The sequence below is a fragment of the Sceloporus occidentalis genome, unplaced genomic scaffold, assembly GCF_023333645.1.
Source record: "Sceloporus occidentalis isolate IW3139 unplaced genomic scaffold, rSceOcc1.0.p SCAF_6, whole genome shotgun sequence".
In the NCBI taxonomy this organism is placed as follows: domain Eukaryota; kingdom Metazoa; phylum Chordata; class Lepidosauria; order Squamata; family Phrynosomatidae; genus Sceloporus; species Sceloporus occidentalis.
In genome coordinates, this window is record NW_028316986.1 from 134,333,864 (window position 1) to 134,353,581 (window position 19,718).

The 19,718-nt window shown below is 41.7% G+C and overlaps 1 protein-coding gene across 3 annotated transcripts in view; it reads right to left on the bottom strand.

Moving 5' to 3' along the window:
* The window catches only part of LOC149311423 (trafficking protein particle complex subunit 12-like), a 72,430-nt gene that overhangs the window by 47,997 nt on the left and 4,715 nt on the right, over positions 1 to 19,718 (bottom strand). The window contains exons 2-4 of one of the 3 annotated variants that reach the window (XM_089531025.1): positions 16,965 to 17,100; positions 12,781 to 13,961; positions 8,870 to 8,986 (exon numbers count right to left, since the gene is read on the bottom strand). In XM_089531025.1, coding sequence (XP_089387151.1) covers positions 8,870 to 8,986; positions 12,781 to 13,959 — 1,296 coding nt within the window. In that variant the 5' untranslated portion in view covers positions 13,960 to 13,961; positions 16,965 to 17,100. Of the gene's footprint in view, positions 1 to 8,869; positions 8,987 to 12,780; positions 13,962 to 15,504; positions 15,525 to 16,964; positions 17,101 to 19,718 lie in introns of those variants that run through there. The other 2 variants (XM_089531027.1, XM_089531026.1) reach the window with 2 other exon arrangements.

Genomic DNA, 19,718 nt, shown 5'->3' on the forward strand with positions numbered 1-19,718 from the left:
AACTAGGACAGTATTCTTTAATCACATATGAATGTCCTTTAAATTTTGAACTGGAGAACTGAAGTGTTCTATGAATTATTATACCTAGGGATGTTACATATTTTATTTCGGGAGCATACATGGTGATTCTGAGGGGACCTTTAAGGGGAAGACATTTAACAGTACAATGTATTGATAATAACTTATTATTAAAAAAAAGGAGCAAGAATAAAAAAAATGAAAGAATATGTGAAGAATGGTTTTTCATACATAAAGGAGTGTAGTTAGTTCTATACAAGTGTGATCTTCCGGAATAAAATACAGTTCTTTATAAAAATGTACACCTGGTAACCATATCATAATCAAAACTATCCATCACATATTTCCTTCTGGACTGCTCTTTGAACAGGGAAGCTTTAAATCATTATGGATGAAGTCCCAGTTCTGCTGAGCTTGCTGTCTTGATGCATCTTACTAGAGTGGAAGAAGGAAATCATGCTATTCATTTGTTAAGAAGATAGTGTCATGACATTTATTAAAGGTTACTGAGGTACCAGTGCACTGACTAACTAATGAAATTTCTAGAGAAAGCCACTCATGGAAAAGCAGCTTGGGAAAAAGAGGTAAAAATGCTCCTACTTCAGTCTTGGGAGAGATTTGGGAAGACAAAATATAATTCCTCACATTTATGTGGACATGAAAGCAAATTCAGAAAGTTTCAAAAAGGTCAGAAGCAGTGCCTCAGCAGTGAGAATAGTGGGGGGGGGGGGGGTGTCAGTGCTTCTTTAGGTGCTTTCGGGACAGACTAAGCTCTCACCTTTCGCCACTCTGCTCAGAGGAGGATATGGTTCCTTTTTTCCTGAAGGACTCACATGGCCGAAAGGAGGAGGGGCCAGCCTGCATTTATGTCCCTCTAATAATACCTGGATTGTGATTAATCCAGCAACATCTTCCAAATGCAGGCTTGTGATTAACTTCATCAATATTTCCCCCCTCCTGTATGATTTTTAACATATTTGCCTGATGAAGAAGGCAGTGGAGCTTCAAAAGCTTGCAACACATATTTTGTGCATTTTGGTTGGCTAATAAAGACATCATTGTTTTGTGGATTTTGGATATTACTGTTCTTTGCTACATAGCCAACACAGCGATCCCTGGATATGAGAATATACAGTAAATCAAATACATACATATATACAGTTGGCCCTTCTTATCTGCGGCTTTTCCCCCCGGACCCTGCTTGGATGACAAATACTGTGGGACTTCAAGTCAAGTTGATTTTACTGGTGGTGAGCCATGCATGTGGCCACATCCATGCACTGCCATTGGGATGCTCAAATGCACGGATGGAAAGCCTGCAGTTGGGACTGGCTGGCTGTATGTAACACAGAGACAGCTATTTAACATTACATGAAATGGTTGATCAGGGTAATCCGGAGTGATGATGGGTTCTGTGCCAACAGTATACTGACGGCAGCTAATCCAAATGTAGCATGGACTTTCAAGCAAACATCTGGATCAGTGGCAATCTGCCTAAAAGCGAGTAACTTTAATCCCAGTACTCTTTACATGCTTCTTACAAGAGCCCTGCAAGACAGGTCAGCATTTCAGTTGACACAGTGCAGATGGGAAGCTTCGGCTGACAGAATAATGGCCTATCCAAGGTTATTTAGTGACTTCATGACTAGAATCAAGGTCTCCCTGGTTTACAGCTCTTAGCCACTATGCTACACTAAGAGACATCCTAGCAACCCACCTTCATGTCCCCTTACTCAGGTAGAGACACAAACCACCCTGCATTATAATGGGATCACAGCCAGAGGACACAGAACTGCAGGAATGGACACCATCTGTTGTTTGATATATGACAGATGTACATATGCAATGAAGGTTAAACAGTTCAGGTAATAAAGCAGAATAATAGATCAGCCACAATAAATAAATGGATGTCTGATTTGAAATAAAAATTCAAAAATGTTATTACTGTTATTAAATTTCTGGTGACCATCTGTTTACTCCTCTGAAGTGAAGATTTTTCAACTTTCTGCTGAGAGGAACCAAGTTTTAAAAAAACTTAACTTTCTGACATGAAATTATTAACATTAAACTGCAGGCTACTATGAACCTGAGCGACACAGACACAGCTCCTGAAAAAATGAAAAATGTTCAAGATGATGATATACACCAGAGGAATCCAGTGTTTATCCAAAACACATTTTATTTGGGTATGGCTTTGAAATACCAACAAATCAAGGTTTCAACAAGAGGGTGGAAGTAACAAATCACAAGCATAACTAGTTACATAGGGTGTAAGAAAAGTTTAATGGATATGTGAGGGCACAATGAAGGTATAATGTAATTCAAAAGCTACCTTTAGAGGGCATTTTAGAGGTATTTTGAAAGGGCTTTTTATGCCAGTCTCTTATCTATCCTTTCAGAAAAAAGGATGGAAAGTAACAGAAAAATAACAATCAGCACAAGCAACATAATAGTGAGTTCAATTTTTCTGAATAAATAACAGGTTACTTTCCAAGTACTATAATGAGTAATGGGTACAAACTACTGCTCTTACTGTCAAGACGTTCCTCCTAAATTTCAACTGGAATCTACTCTTACTATAACGTCAAACCATTAGACCTGGTCCTACTTTCTGGGAAGCAGAGAACAGGCCTGTCCCCTCCTCTCTGTGAGGTATTTAAAGAGTACAGTCATGTCACCCCTCAATCTTTTCTGCATCAAGTTAAACAAGTCTAGCTCCTTCAACCTTTCCTCATATGCTTTCTTCTCCATACCTCTTATCATTCTCACTGCCTTTCTCTGAACCTGCTCTAACTTGTCTATATCCTTCTTAAAATGAGGCATCCAGAACTGAGGGCTGAACAGCTCAAAATATAATGGGACTATTACATCCCTTGACTTGGAAATTATGCATTCGCCTTTTTTGATGCAACATAACATTGCTGGCTCAATTTATGATTAGCAAATAATCCCAAGGTCCTTTTCACACGCAGTTTTGCTGAGTCATGTATCCCCCATCCTATACCTGTATACCTGGTTTTTGTGGTGTAAATGTAGAATTTTGTATTTGTCTCTACTGAATTTCATTTTATTAATTTCTGCCAAATTTTATAGTTTATCAAAGTCCTTCTGAATTCTTTCTTCCAATGTGTTAGCCACCTCTCCCAGTTTTGTGACAAATACAAACTTGATAAAGATTCCCTCCACCTAAGTCTTTGGTACAAATGTTGAGGAGTGATGTCCCTAGGACAGAACCCTGGGGTACTCCACTCGAGACTTCCTTCTAGTTTGATGTATAGCCACTGATGGCAATTATTTGAGCACAGTTTTCCAACCAGTTATGTATCCATATTCCACATTTAATCAGTTTGCTAATCAAAACATTATGGGGGACTTTATCAAATGTTTTATTGAAATCCAGATAAATGACATCCATAGCATTCACATCATTCACTAAACTAGTGACCTGATTTAAAAAAAAGTTATAAGATTTGTTCTTGACAAGCCATGTTGGCTTGTTTCACACAAACTAAAGCTAACATTAACTATAGTTTGTTGATTCCAGTGGCATGGATTAAAGCTGTCATTAGTCAAAAAGAGAAATGAAAGCTTCCAGACAATCTCTGGTTAGCTGCACTATAGGTGAAGGTTTGGCGTGGGGAGCAAATGAATTCCATTGGCTCTGTGTGGTTCATTCATTCACAATAAACTGTGGCTTAATTGTCTAAATGTCCAGACACAGCTAGTGAGGGACCCCTAATCCCTCTAAATAACCCAAGCTTCTTCACAGCTCAGAATGAAAGCTATTGCATTGACCCATTTCAGTTTTTGCCAGAATCAATGGAGGCAGGACCAGTCACAATACTTTTCTCTCAATAGCAAAAGAATACCTTAAAAGGGTGGGACTTTAGAAAAAAAAAAGTAAAACTTGCTATAAAAAGTAAACATACACAACACCCACATCTTATTATATTTGACAACATACGTTGTCAACATTAAGCCTGAAGGCCAACTAGCAGAATGTATATGATTTTTCTCCAAATGGAGTCTCAAAAGGGAGTCATTAACTCTACGTGTGACACCATTAAAATGATTAAAATGTCCTCCTCCATTTGCTATGACATTCTTCTCCAGAGTAAATTACTCTGGCAGAACACTTTGACATACTTGGAAAAACTCAGTCAGTAACCCCTTCTTAGGCTAAAGTTTGTTGAAAGTTACTGGCAGTATAAAACTCACTAACCCTCATACTACTAGATGAGATGTTTTAATCCCCCAGAGCCACAATTTGCTGCAGAATTCACTAGACTGGTGGCTATTAAATGGTTTGTGTGCGAGGGGGAGAGTTGCTCAAGGGGGACGTAAGACTTGGGGCCCCTGATTCTGCCTCCTCATTCCCAAACTTTTTTTATTTGTAAAACATACACATGCGTAGAGTTAAATATTGAGGCCTGTTACAAATGGGCACCCTAGCATGGACTCAGTCCGTACTAGGGTTAGAAAGGGGTGTCTCTTCCACCATAGTACAAGCAGAAAACCTCACAGACCTGGAACAACTACTGAGAAAGATCAAGGAAGAAAGTGCAAAGGGTGGCTTATTGCTGAATATAAAGAAAACAAAAATAATGAACATATAATGTAGGATCTACATAAATTCAACCTAGACAATGAGGAAATGGAAACAGTTAAGGAGATGGTATATGTTGGCTCAAACACTGATCAGAAAGATGACTGCAGTCAAGAAATCAGAAGAAGACTAGGAATGGGAAGGGCAGCTATGAAAGAATTAGACAGAATTCTAACATGCAATGATATACAACTGAGCACTAAAAGTAGAATAGTCCAAGCCATTGTATTCCCTATTACCATTTATGGATGGCAGAGCTGGACAGTGAAGAAAGTGGACAGGAAGAAAATCAACTCATTTGAGCTGTGATGCTGGAGAATAGTGCTGAGGATATCATGGGCACCCAAAAATACAAACATATGTTTCTAGGCATCTCTGGAAGCCCAGATGATCAAACTGAAACTGTCAAACTTTGGCCACATCATGAGAAGGCACAATTCATTAGAGAAGGCAATAATTTTAGGAAAGGTGGAGTGCAGCAGAAAGAGAGGAAGGCGGCCACACACCAGATGGATAGATTCAATCAGGGAGGGCAGAGGTCTGAGTTTGCAGGAGCTAAACAGAGCATTGGAGGTCTGGGGGTCTTGGAGATGTTTCCTCTGCAGGGCTGTGATGAGTCGGGGCCAACTCAAGGGCAGTTAACAACAAGGCCCCTTTGTGCTGGTAACAGTTCAGGACTACTGGACTGGTGTCTGGACTGGCTGATTCTGGCCCAGGGCGAATGGGCTGCATCATTTAGACAGTATGACATGAGGCCAGGGGGAAGATGGGCCTTTTGGCCCATGCATACACGTCCTATAGTACTGTTTCTCCCACAGAAGGTGGCACCCAAAATAATAAAACAAAATAAAATAAGTATCCTGCAACATTTTGTGAGTGATCATAATTAAGAGAAGCCAAATAACAGCAAGTGTATGCTGAACTAATCTTATCCAGATAGGAGGGAGTGATATCAATGAGGTGGCAATAAAAGGCCCTGGTGCAGACATCCACAACCAAAGAGAGCTTGAGGGCAAGCCTAGGCCAAGGCTGGAAGCAAGCAAAGAAACAAAGAAACAGAGTTAAAAACCTTCAAAAGCCACACACATAAAAGTATTTATATCGCATAATAATTTAAACAAATAGAGAGGCTTGACACATATTCAGCTCAGGAAATGAGATGAATCTCCCTAAAGGCAAAATATGGAAGTCTCTTGACATCACCACTGACTTCAAGGCATATCTTGTCCTTTTGCTCCTGTATCATGGATGACATGGAGCCTAGGAGGAAGTGTGGCATTCACTTTCAAGGCACTACCATTTCAGTGAGCATAAAGAGATTTTGTATATTGACAAGGCACTTAAGATGCAACTACTGAGAAACAAGAGCAATACATAGATTTACTGCTAAACCTCCTGCCTTCAAGGTCAAGGGGACTTTATTTGCTGAGTAGTTTTGAACATAGTACACTCTAGGGATGGATCTTACCACTGATGGTTGAATTCAGAGGTAAATGCCCAAGTGTATGTCAAATACAGCAAGGAAATAGGGCAGAAATGTTTGGTGGTGCTGAAATGCTAAGACATCCTGTGTCCTGAAATGGATATGGCAGGGCAATGGATCAGAAAGCCGCCAGATGGTGCACTACATGTGGGAAATTCGATTGCAAGGACCACTGCATCATCCAAGTGACATGCTCTGGTTTTCTGCAAAGAGTATGAAACAAAAAATGGCACTTCACTGAGAAATGTTTCAATTAGAAGGGACCATTTTGTCACTGGGTAGAAAATTACTCCTCAATATCATAAAAGTTAGATCTTCCTGTAAATAAATAAAAATAGCCGTTTTCAACATCTGTTTCCTAATCTTCAGGGTTCACAACATGTTTTTCTTCCCCAACTGGCAAGATTGATGGTATTTTTTTAAAGCTACAGAAATTACACTGGTTACTTTTGGGAGCAGAAAAGGTCTCTCAGCTACTCAAACTAAACGTTCTGTCTCATATAGACATGTGTTTCTGATTCTGCATGCTGTGAAAGCTTCTTTGATTCCACATTCAACACTGTTATAAACATGGAATATCCTCCCCCCCAACTTGAAATACAAAGGAATTCCAGAAATGTCAGAAATACCCCACATCACTCAATGCAAGTTTGATTAATCCATGTAGAAGAGGGTTGATAACACACTGAAATACTCCAATTAAAATACTCTTGTCTAATTCTTACATATCTTCTGTATTAAACAGCATCAACTGCGTACTAGCCTACTGAAATTACAAAACTGCTATGATAGTCCTTCATTTAAGGAAGAGGTTAATATGAAAACCCCTGAAGCAATAGTGGCTAACCATTATAGATTGTATGTGTCAAACTGATATTGTTTATGAATATTTTGTACTTAAGGCAGTAATATGCACAGATGGGTTATTATTTATTTCAAGTGTAAATGAATAAACTACACACCAACAAACACAAAGATGAATATTCAAAATACTCACTACATTCACTTAAAGCACAATGTATGCACTTTATTATCTCTTGAGGCAGAGGCAACACTATTTCAAAATTACTGGCAGCCAGACACCCAGCAAGAGCTATTACAACAAAATTTAGAAGTCTACCCGCCTAATTATTTATGAGAGAAAACTGCATTTCCAAGAAGCATAGCTCATGTGTTGCATAGAGAAAGTCCCAAATTCAATCAGACATGCTTTGTTAAAATGATTAGATAGAGAGTAAAGGTAGCTAGAGAGCCTAGAGAACTACTGTCCCTACCACAGGCGTGTGACTTCTGACTCTCCAGATGCTGATGAACTACTACTTCTATCAAACATCACCACTGGCCAGGCTAGCTAGGGTACATGGGAAGCCCTTCATCATCTGGAAGACCACAGATTCCCAAGCAAATAACACTAGAGGTGGGCAAAGTGTGGCCATGCAGATGGTATTACATTATAACCTCCCCCACTCCCGTTTTCCTTTCCACTCGGTATGCTAGACAGGGCTATTGGGACCTGCAATTCAACAATATATGGAGTGCCATAAGTTGCCCACACTGTGCTAGCAGAACAAAGTTCTAGTTTCCTATTGAACCCACTGCTAAAAATACAGCAATAGCATTAAATTACTCTCTGCTTCTATAAATTGTGGGATGCCACACATGAAATCTACAGGCAAAATGACTATAGGGAAATTCTTGAATATGAAGGAGGAAGCAACTAGCATGCTACATAGTGCACTTGTTTTGCTTTATCCTCTGCTCATCTTTCTCCTTCCTTCAGTCACAGGATGGAATTCAGGCCTCTCTGGATGTGAGCAATTAATAGAACCCGAAATAAACTGTGTTTTGGGTGTCATACATCAAACTGTAGGAGAGAAAAGCACTGAGGCAGAAATGTGGATGTAAAGGTGCAACATGAGATGGGACCAGCATACAAATAATGAGATACGTGTTTAGGGCTGTGGAGTATATAAAGATAGATCGGCTATAGTTATAATTTTGAAGTTTAGCTCTAGCTGAGGGTTGGGAGATGTGACACACATGGGCTCTATTTCATTGTTTTTACTAGAACCCCAAGATCCACCAGTCACAATCAGGCCATCAACGTGTCTTCATCCTACTCTAATTTGTTTACCATCTGGCCCTGACAAATTCAAAGCTTAAATACTTTTTGATGTTTTCACTGGACTAATAAAGATATTATCATAATATGGATTTTGGAACTTAGAAGAAAAGAATTCTGAGCCCATGAGAAGGGGGGAGGGAAATATATTGTTTTTATGCTGTATGTCATTTTAATGTTGTAAACCGCCCAGATTGGTTCGGTATATAAATAAAAATTTATTATTATTATTATTATTATTATTATTATTATTATTATTATTAGCCTGTTTTGAATACTAACACTGAAAATTGCTGTCCATTCAAACAAAAATCAATTCCCAGTTACATCAAGATTTGTTTTAAAAAAACATCAATAACTATAACAAGATGTTGGAGGGGTGCATCATTTTGATACTTTTATTATTAAACAACAGAAAGGAAAAAAATCCTTGCTGATCTACAACCATGCATGCAGATATTTACCAGAAAATCCTCATTTACCATCTTCACATTCCTTGTCCAGATTAATCATCAAAATGCAGGATACTGCATCAGATGCATTTGAAGTCTTTCTGAGAAATGATAACTTCAGCTCTTGGCTACCTACTGCATGAAGAGTGCTCAGTATGCATGAAGAGAGGCAACACCTTATTACTTACTATTAGCTGCTTCAAACCCACAAAAGACTGTTCCACAGAGTTGGCATTTAGAACTTGTCTTTTCCCTGCAGCTTGTTCACCAAGGAAGCGGAGCATTAAGTCCTTAATCGCATCACCCTGATGAGGGAAAAATGTAAAGATACAATACAAACCATGAATGTTCCTATTAACCAAAATCCTTTTCAAAAACATAAATGTCATACATTAAGGAAAAGATACTTGAAAACTGTCCAGCATAACAAGTGGGCTAGCCTGAAGAAAGAGATCCCTCTCTCCATGCTAACTGTCGTCCTTCGGCCTGCGAGGGAGTGAACAGGCAGGTCCAGCTCCACTCGAAGCAGCTTTATTTTGACCTGTCTGTATGGGGCCTAAGTAATTTTTATTTGGATGAGATCTGGCCAACTTCATATGAGACAAGGTGAGTGAATAAGTTTAGCCCACTACATTCATGCTTGATCCTTTTGCTTTATATGCAATCATAACTACTGAGGAAAGGCTGCCTGGTCAGAATTATGTCCTTTTGGAGCAGGATATGTTCTCCATCCTGTAAAGGAGAAAGTGGCAAGAAACATGATACACAAACACACACACATACCTATTTACCTTCAGCAGACCCTAAGATTTCACAAGTGACCATGCCTGCACAGTTCTGTCACTAATTGAAGGTGTCTACCCTTTCATCACAAATTAAGGGGGCTGTGCCACCAGCATGCTAATGACTCTTATCGCTATTTCTTCTTTTCATTTGATCTAGATATGGAGAAAACTTTTCAACAACTCTCTGGATCAGTTACAAATTGTCCCAGGGTGAGTAGCTTTAATCTGGACAAGAAAAGAAATGAATGTGTTGGACGTCAACCAGGAAATCAAGAAAATGTCTGCCTTACATTAGGTCATATGCCCCTGAGAAACAGGTTCATAGATGCGGGTATTCCTGGAAACAGAGATGGAGACTGTGGCTCAGGACAATCTTTTCTAGCTTCAGTCGATTTACTAGCTGTGCCACTGTTGAAAAGTCAAAGACTTAACTACTGTAATCCATGCCTTTCTTAATTTACTATTAAATTATTGTCATACACTCTATGTGATATGGATGTCTCTGAAGGTTATTTTGGGGTTTATGTAAACTGTCTAGAATACTCTGGGCTGCTCTCAGAGTATTTTGCCCCACAACTGCCATGGATTTCCTGCTACCTCCCCACTCTGCAGTGATGCTGGGCTGTGATGACTGGTCCTTCGGTCATCTGGGAACTTCTTCTGAACCATAAGAGGTTAAGCGGGGAGGAGGAACATGCTAATGAGAGATGACATCACATGCTAATGAGCTGTAGCATCATAGCTGATGTAAGGTCTAACTGACCAATCAGAGAGTAGGACCGCGAGATTCAAGAACTTTCTATGGGGAATCTTTAAAAGGCCCTTTGAGGCCATGCGCTCCTTTGTCTCTCCCTTGATCCTCCCCTGAGGGGGAACCAGATGATGTCTCTTTGAGTCTGGGAGACACAGACTCAGGGATGCAGGTAGAGTTGGCAAGGAGCCAGCTCCCTGCATCCAGGAACTCAAAAGGACTACAAATCCCATCTTTCGTGAGTAGTTAGGAATGTGTTAGCTAGTGCGTTTAGGCCTTTTGTTATTTTCAACATTGGCTTGTGTGGAATGAACTCTATAACTATGTTCTTTGGACCTGCAAGGCAAGGGGGCTTTGCAAGAGTGATATAAATTCTTTCTATCCTATTCTATCCCTTTTCAAAATAAACTTCTTTCTTAAAAAAGCATCTGCTGTCTCTCTGCTCCTATACACGTGCCTTAACTCGGCTACTGATTGCTCTGGGTGAGCAAGAAAGGAAACTAGATCTCTCTCTGTCTATCCCTCACAAGTCCCAGTGTGTGTGGGGGGAGGAGTTCATTCACTGGGTGGTGGCAGCAAAAAGTTCCTTTTCTTTTAAGGGATCCCCTGAGAGTAATAGTCACGCACAGGGCTTTGCCCTCAGGGATCATCACATGGGCATGTTGACACATGTGTTTACGCTGTCACCCGGCAGCACAGCTGTGAGTTGCTCCCTCTGAGGTGAGAAATAAGGCACCCAGCATCTATCACATGGCTGGGTACCTCGCTGTGACCCCAGGGGGAGTAACTTGCACCAGCAGTGGTGGTGCTGGGCAGTAGTAGGGACCCATGTCTGGACAGCTGCCCTGCACAGTTATGGAGTGCTTTGGGGTTTCCTGAAAAATCTATAGCACATAGTGAGTTATTTTAAACATTGTGAAGATAGGTCGGTGTCAGGATGGGGCGAGACCATTTTATTTGGCCAGTGTAGATAAGCCCTCATTGACAGGTGAGTATAAGACAATATCTTAAAAAAGACAATATAAAGTACACCACAGAAATAAGGGTGAATCTCAGGGATTCAAATGTCACGAAAACCTGACATTTTTTAATGATGTCCATCATACGACACCAAGGGAAGGTTCATGCATGTTGAACAGAGTTTGATTTGCCTGATAATCTGCCCTAGTTACATATCTGTAGCTCAAGTCAACATCTGGAGTTCCCCAAAGGACAGATGGGATTTTTCTGATTTTGGTATGACCACTTAGTACACAGAATCAGCAATAATTCCTAACTAACACAAAGATAATAATCGGGGGAAAGGTGAAATCTGTAGCTTCCATCTAGCTTCATATGAAAACCAATCAGCCATTCAGCAACTTTTTCATTTTGCAACATAAAATGTACATCAGCTCCTTTTCCTTTCAAGAAGAGGATGGTTGATATCATGTAAACAGGTGCAAAAAGAGAAAGAACTGTATAATTACTGCCAATATTAAAAATAACATAAAATGAATATAAAAGAGATCATATAACCTTCTGGCATTATATCTAATAGCTTTTTAATAAGAATTATTAACTGAGCTTTTGAATTTCATGGAACTCAGGCAGAAAGAAAAGTCTGCAGTAAATTCAGGTACCAGCAAATGAAAAACAGCTATACTGCGGTTGTTGAGGCTACAAGCAGAGCTTTTCAATGATATACTGCAGTGTATCCTAAGACTTAAAAGAAGTGCTTCTGTTCAAGACACCAGTCAGGGTTTCTGGAACAGAAGTCTCATAGAATCACTTGGAGTATGCAGAGGACACTTTCCTGCTCTTCAGCAATCTTCTTCCAGGGGACTATGAAATCTTAAAGACAGTCGGCCTGATGAAGTGATCTGAGTGTGGGACTAGGACTCTGGGAGACCATGGTTTCAATTTCCACTCAGCCATGGAAACCCACTAATTGACCTTGGGCAAGCCACACTCTCTCAGCATTACTGGAAGGCAATGACAACCCTCCCCCCACCATTAAAAAGTCTTGACATGAAAACCCTAGGTACATAACAATAACCAGCAGGTACATAACAATAACAAAGTGTTAAGGGCTTACAATTGATATTTGCTCTTATCTCTCAGCATTTGTTCCTATTCAGAAGTATTGTTAATGGTGGTGAGAATTTTTAAACTCAAAAAAGCATATCTCACCATTGGCTGTAAGAGGAAAAGCCTGATTTGATGTTGATGCAAGAAGTCTACAACTCTATGACCCCTTTTGTTTCATTTTAAGATTTTTACCAAGCAAGCAGACTTTATGACTTTAGAGTCTAGTAATTCTTTTTTTCTTTTCCTCTTCTTCCTGCTCCTCTTTTTATAATGTCTTCCCTGAGAAGGTATCTGGCAATCTTGAAACTTTGCCCACAGTTTGGTGCACGTTTGGCTGATTCTAATGAAGGCAATGCCTGACAGTAGGTTTGGGAATTTGGGAGTGCTGATTAGTACAGCTTACTTGGCTCTAAAGTGATTACAGACCTGCAAATGCCACTAAGTAGATAAGCCATGGTATTTCATGTAGTGAAAAGCAACAGGACACTCTTACCTGAATATTGTCAAATTTTAATCCAGGCATTGTGAGGTTCTCTTTGTCTATGAAAACATTACTATACTGCTGTGTGGCTACAGAAATCAACACATTCCTAGTTGTGTCACTAGGAAGCCAAGCATCATATCTTCTGTCCACTTCACTCATATTCAGCACAGATGCAAAAGGATCATCACTGCCTTGAAAAACAGTCTGTATCTGGGAAAAAGGTTTTGGAGACTGCGATATTTCTGGAGAAGATGCAGATCTTCCAGCTTCAGATCTTCCATTTTTAGTGGAGCATTTATGATCAGCAGAGTCGTGAAACTCCCCAGTTGTTGCAAGAGAAGACATTTGTTCTGGTACAGATGAGCTTGCATTAGGGTTACTGACAGAAATAAAAGAAGAAGTGGTAAACGAATCAAAAAAATCAGAAGCTAGTGTATTAGTATTAATGGCTTCGCCAAAAAACTTGCTTAAGCTTGGACTAGGCTGAACCACTTGTGGATGGGTTTTCACTGGAGTCTCACTTATACCACCAAAGCTAGGTGACTTCACCAGTTGAGGCTCAAAGCCATCATGCAGGAACTGTTGCTGGCTGTTTACGCGATTCCCCTGGCTGAAGATGGTACACACAGGGATTGGCTCTGAGTCATCAGGTGATTTGCTGGCAAGTGGTGAGGATGTCATCTCCTCAGTTTTGCCTTCATTGTTGGCAGCAGAGTGAAGCAGTCCTTCACCTTCCACTTCCAATTCATCTTTTGCAGGTTCTTGAATCAAGTCTTCTTTTAAAGTGAACTGATGATCAATTGCAGTATCAGAAATAGCTTTAGGAGCACCTTCGGGTTCAATGTCATCCTCCTTACTGATAACTTTGTTTCCCATCTCTCCTTCTATTATATGGATATCCTTTGCTTCCATTTGCTTTACAATTTCTTGCAGACAACCAAGATCACTAGCATCATCTTCACTATTATTTGGGGAATCGGATATAATGACACTCTCCATCATGTGTTCATTGAGTTTATCCATGAAATTATTGGAATCTTCTACAACAGTCTCGTTTTCTTCAGACTCAAACTCATCACCTCCAAGATCAATGTTTTCTTCATGAAAGAGAAGTTCTTCTTCAGCTTGTTGCTGAATGCCACATCCACCATCTGCTGCATCTCCAACATTGCTCTCTTTGTTTTCCATGGCTGTTGTAAGTAAAAATACAAGTGAATGTGACTGCCCTCACTGGTAATGAAATGCATGACTATTTATGCATGAAACTGCAACACTGAGGTCTACGCATCATTTCAATGAACATTTAGTACAGTACTACAAAACAGTAAAGACTTTGTTACCAACCTCATGCTAAACAACAAAAGTGATGTAAAGTCCACTCAACAATATGAAAGCGATGAAAACCATCAGATACACCTTCTTGCAGACCTTAGCACTATGTCCTCACTTGGGTAATAAATATACAAGCATACCCTCAGTTAACAATGCCTCTAACAAAGAAACTTCCCTTTACAAAGTGTTTTATGTTCTCAGGTCTCACTTTTAGAATCATAGAATCATAGAGCTGGAAGAGACCGCAAGGGCCATCCAGTCCAACCCCCTGCCATGCAGGAAATCTCAATCAAAGCATCCCTGACAGATGGCCATCCAGCCTCTGCTTGAAGACCTCCAAGGAAGGAGACTCTACTACACTCCCAGGGAGTTTGTTCCACTGTCGAACAGCCTTTACTGTCAGGAAGTTCTTCCTAATGTTGAGGTGGAATCTCTTTTCCTGCAGTTTGCATCCATTGCTTCGGGTCCTAGTCTCTGGAGCAGCAGAAAACAAGCTTGCTCCCTCCTCAATATGACATCCTTTCAAATATTTAAACAGGGCTATCATATCACCTCTTAATCTTCTCTTCTCCAGGCTAAACATCCCCAGATCCCTAAGTCGTTCCTCATAGGGCATGGTTTCCAGACCTTTCACCATTTTAGTCGCCCTCCTTTGGACACGCTCTAGTTTCTCAATGTCCTTTTTGAATTGTGGTGCCCAGAACTGGACACATTATTCCAGGTGGGGCCTGACCAGAGCAGAATATAGTGGCACTATGACTTCCCTTGATCTAGACACTATACTTCTATTGATGCAGCCTAAAATCGCATTGGCCTTGTTAGCTGCCGCATCGCATTGTTGATTCATGTTCAACTTATGGTCTACTTGGACTCCTAGATCCCTTTCACACGTAGTTTCATTCAGCCAGGTGTCCTCCATCCTATATCTGTGCTTTTCGTTTTTCCGCCCTAAGTGCAGTATGTTACATTTCTCTGTGTTGAATTTCATTTTGTTAGCTATGGCCCAGTTTTCTAGTCTGTTCAGGTCATTTTGAATCTTGATCCTGTCCTCTGGAGTATTAGCTATTCCTCCTAATTTGGTGTCATCTGCAAATTTGATGAGTATGCCCCCAATTCTGTCATCCAAGTCATTGGTCTTGAGGATATATATGATGTCTATAAACAGGAGGGAATGGCCCAAGCCCAAACATGCTCAGCATAGTTATTAGAATTAAAACTAAACTAAACTGAGCTAAAATTCCCTTCAGTGGGATTGTTTTGAATACAAACAGTAAACAAGTTCATTTACAGACAAGCATTTTCATATCATATACATCCTGCCAGATAAGAAGCTACCTTGTGGGAAGTAAGAAGTCTTACAGGAAGAACAGCGGCAAATAGAAATCTTCAAATTATACTTACTTTTATTGTAGCAGGTTGCCAGTACCCCTTTATCAGGTAACAGTTGCCTTGTCTAGCCCACATTTTACAAGCTTGTTTGCAAGAATGTCATGGGGAACTTTGTCAAAGGCCTTACTGAAATCAAGATATACTATATCCACAGTATTCCCTTCATCTTACAAGCTGGTAATTTTCCTCCTTGTTTCCTGTCTAGTTGTAAGTTTTTAAAGTATTATTATTACTGGAAGGATGGTAAGGGAAGGCTGAGAAAACACAGTTTCTGTGTCAGTTTACAGGAGAATGTGGGCGGTAAACAATGTAATGCTTACTATTTCCCTTACTGGGTGCATCTATACTTCCATGGCATCATGTTTTGTGAGATATTTAGCCTTCTCTGTCAGAGAGTTCTGGTGCCACAACAAACTACAGACCCCAAGATTCCACAGAACAGAGCCACAGCAGTTAAAGCAGTGCCAAACAGTATTAATTCTGCAGTTTGACAGTAGCCACTGAGCATGTATGAATAGCAAAACAGAGAGAAAAGGAGAAAGCAGATAAGCTGCCCCAACAGTTACTCTCAGCATATTAAAGAAGCACAGATCTGTAAATGTGGCCACCAAAATGGAAATCATATGAATAGTGGAGGCTGGTGAAATTTTAAAAATGATCCTTGGATGCCTGTGGAAGAAGCTTTCAAGTGATCTCAAGAAGGTTCAAAATGTTTTTGTTTGCATCTACAAGGATTACCTGACCTGTTTCATTTCACCTGTCCATATTGTTAGTTTGAATGAAAACTATGCCGAAACATATTAAACTGCGCTTCTTTTCTGCGGTATACCAAATTTTCTGTTGGGAATACACACACACACACACACCCCTCATCCCTGTTTGGTACAGCAAGCTCTGCTCATCCTGGCTTACTAATTTGCAATGAGAAAGGAGACAGCCTGAGTACAATGACCTGCAAGTACTCAGGAGCAGAGTTGATCAGAAATCCTGAAATTGCAGCCATCACTGGGCAGTTTAGGCCCCAACAGGATTGGCTCTAATATTACCATGAGTGATGCAGGGGCAGAATTTTGGGGGACGTACCTGCACAGAGACAAACATAATATAAATAAAGAGGGTTAGGGAAAAGATGGAGAAATGAGGAGGAGGACAAGAGCAGGAGGAGATAATGAGAAAGAACACTCAGAAAAAACAGGACTTTAAAAATGTGGTGGAAGAAGAGAAGTATATTGAATAGCTAGAACAAATAAATGATGGCTCTGGTAGCGCAGTGGTTAAATGTCTGTACTGCAGCCACTCACAAATCACAAGGTTGTGAGTTCAATACCAGCCAGGGGCTCAGGGTCAACTCAGCCTAGCATCCTTCTGAGGTTGCTAAAATGAGGACCCAGCTTGTTGGGGGCAATTAGCTTACACATTGTAAACCGCTCAGGGAGTGCTTAAGTGTACTGATAAGCGGTATAGAAATGTACCTGCTATTGCTGGCTGGCTGAGCTTGTGGTTGGTCAGCTTCACACAGTGTGACAGAAGTGATGTCTGCCCTCTCAAGATAGTTGATGGGGCACTTTTGTTAAAAGTGCTGATCTATTGTTCTCGAGACTTCAGCATCTAAAAGAATAAGCACCAGACGGCTGATTATAATTGTCTGTAAAATACATGGGCGGGTTACAAACCGTCAAAAAATACGTATGGAATACGTATTAGGGTTAGGAAGGGGCGGTGCTTCCGCACCCCCTAACCCTAGTACGTATTCCATACGTACAACATGGCGGCGCCCCTTCCACATGGGGGCCCCCATGTTTACGTATTGGACGCTGTGCGTCCGCACGTGTCACGGCATCTTTGACGTCGCGAGTCCGCCTCTGGCGCCTCGCGACGTTATAGAGGCACCGCTTAAAGAAGCTCCATTTTGGAGCTTCTTTTTCGGTCTGTGCGGGAGCCGCGCGGTGTGGCTGCTGCGGCTCCCGCACGGAGCAAACGGCGGCAGCGGCAGACCGCCTCAAAGTGGCGGTTTATAACCCGCCATGTATACCAGGATAACCAGGATAGTAAGATGAATAGCAAAAGGATGGAAATAACATTAGTGCGTCTAAAGCCATTATTAATCTAATTTTAAAAGATTTATATTTAAAAGATTTATTTTTCTGTGGGAATTTTGTTGATTAGCTTTCTCCATTTCGTGCACTCTTATATAGTCTTGGGCACTCTGTGCAAACTTAAGAGATGTGCAGGCCTGGGGAAAAATAATTTTTAAAAACCCTCCCTGCTTTTTTGATGTCTTTTTTTCCTGGGAAAATGGATTATGGAATATTTTCATTTAGAATGATGAAATAAAAGACATGGGCTGAGGTCATACATGTGTGCATAGGTCCACATGCACAGTTCTATACCCTCCTACCACCTGGAAAGTATATACCCTGGGAGAGGTCCTTGCTGCAGTTGCTTACTGGTGGAAAAAGGAGGAAAGCAATTCAAACCATTGACAAGAAGTTGGGTGTTAAGTCAGCAGGGGAAAGAAATGACAGGGTGCTCTCAAATGGAGCACAGCACAGATGCATCTTCATGGTTTGATCACCTCCCCCTCTTCTCACTTGATAGTTACTGGGTCCAGAGGTTTTTGTGGATGGAGCACAAGGGCAAGAGGATAGCCACCTGCACCCTGCCCCAAAAGGAATTTACAGTCAGGCCTCCGTATTCGTGGATTTTTTTTATCCATGGATTCAAGCATCCATGGTTTGAAAAAAGTTAAAAATAGATATAAATTCCCAAAAGCAAACCTATCAGTTGTACCCAAGGATGTCAGGGAGGACAAATCTGCTGGACACCTTCTGGTCTAAACTGAAAATCATACCACTGACTCAAGGTATAAGTGACAATTTATTTAGCGCTTTCTGTGGTTGCAGGCTTTGCACTGTAATGGGCTATGATGCCAACAGGAAACTCTGGTTGGGTGTAGACACATGGAAGAAAAAATAAGGGAAACTATCCCCTGTATCAGAAGTGGGGAACTAGACTGGTTCCAAATACCATATAGTCCCCAGGGACTAATATGGAGGGCTGGATAACCTCAACAGGCACGGCCTATGACAAGCCTCTTCCTCAACACCCATTTTATCTTTCACCATGGAGGAAGGGACTGAGTCAGTATATGGAGTAAAGGCAGTTTATCCACCATTTACTCTGCATTGGAAAGTCATGCAGTGTGTGTGGAGACTTACCCAGCTTTGGAGGACCAGCTTCCCAACTGAACTGCCTGCTTTGTTCATATGCTACTCATCCCACGAGAATAACATATGACAGGACTTATCTATGCTTGAAGGACCAGCTCCATCAGGTATTGGCGAGACCCCATACGTGGAAGTCCCATAACCTTCAGTCACTGCTCAAAGGTAACAAGGGATGGGATTCCTTTCCTAGTATGAGAGAAAGTTTGCATTTCTCTAATCCTGGAAATTTCTGGTCTATTACATGTAGGGCTGCCATAACATGGCTGCAGGCGGGGCAATCACGCTTTTGTCGGTGCTGGCATGGTTCCGGTCCGGTTTCGTGCCAAAAGCGGGACTGCCCCGTCTGCAGCCACCTCCGCCCCCATGCGCGCCTTCTTTATGGCCTGGCCACCCACTTCCGTGTCCGCCTCCTCCTCCGCCTCCTCCTTATCCTCCACCCCCTGCACGCTCCCTCTGGCCGCGGCCGCCCATGCGGCCGGCCAGCCAGCCGCCTCCTTCTCCAACCTCCCCCAGTGCGTCCCTCTTGCCTGCAGGGCCGCGTGCGGCTGGCTGGCTGGCCACCCACCTCCTCCTCCTCTGCCTCCTCCTCCACGACCCTGGCCGCGCGCCAGCCTAAAAGGGGAGCTGGCCCCTTAAGGAGGCAGAGCCTCAGAAGAGGAGGCGGAGCGGAGGAGGACTCTGGGCCAGAGGGAGGGGAAAGGGCTCTTTGTCTTGCCCTACCCTCCCTTCAAGACAAGGCTTCTGCACTTCCGCTGGCCCTGCTCGCTCTTGCAGGGCCGCACGCAGGGCTAATGAGGAGGACTTCCTCCTCCTGAGTCTGGGGCTGAACAGCCCGCCCCTTCTCCAGGCCAGAGCCTGTGAGAGCTGGCAGGGGGAGGGGCTGTTCCAGCCCCAGTTTGCCCCCATTGGCCAGCCAGGCTCCGGAGGAGGAGCTCCTCCTCTGTTGGGCTGGGCTGCAGCCAGAGGGCAAAGGAAAGAGCCATTTCCTTTGCCCTTTTT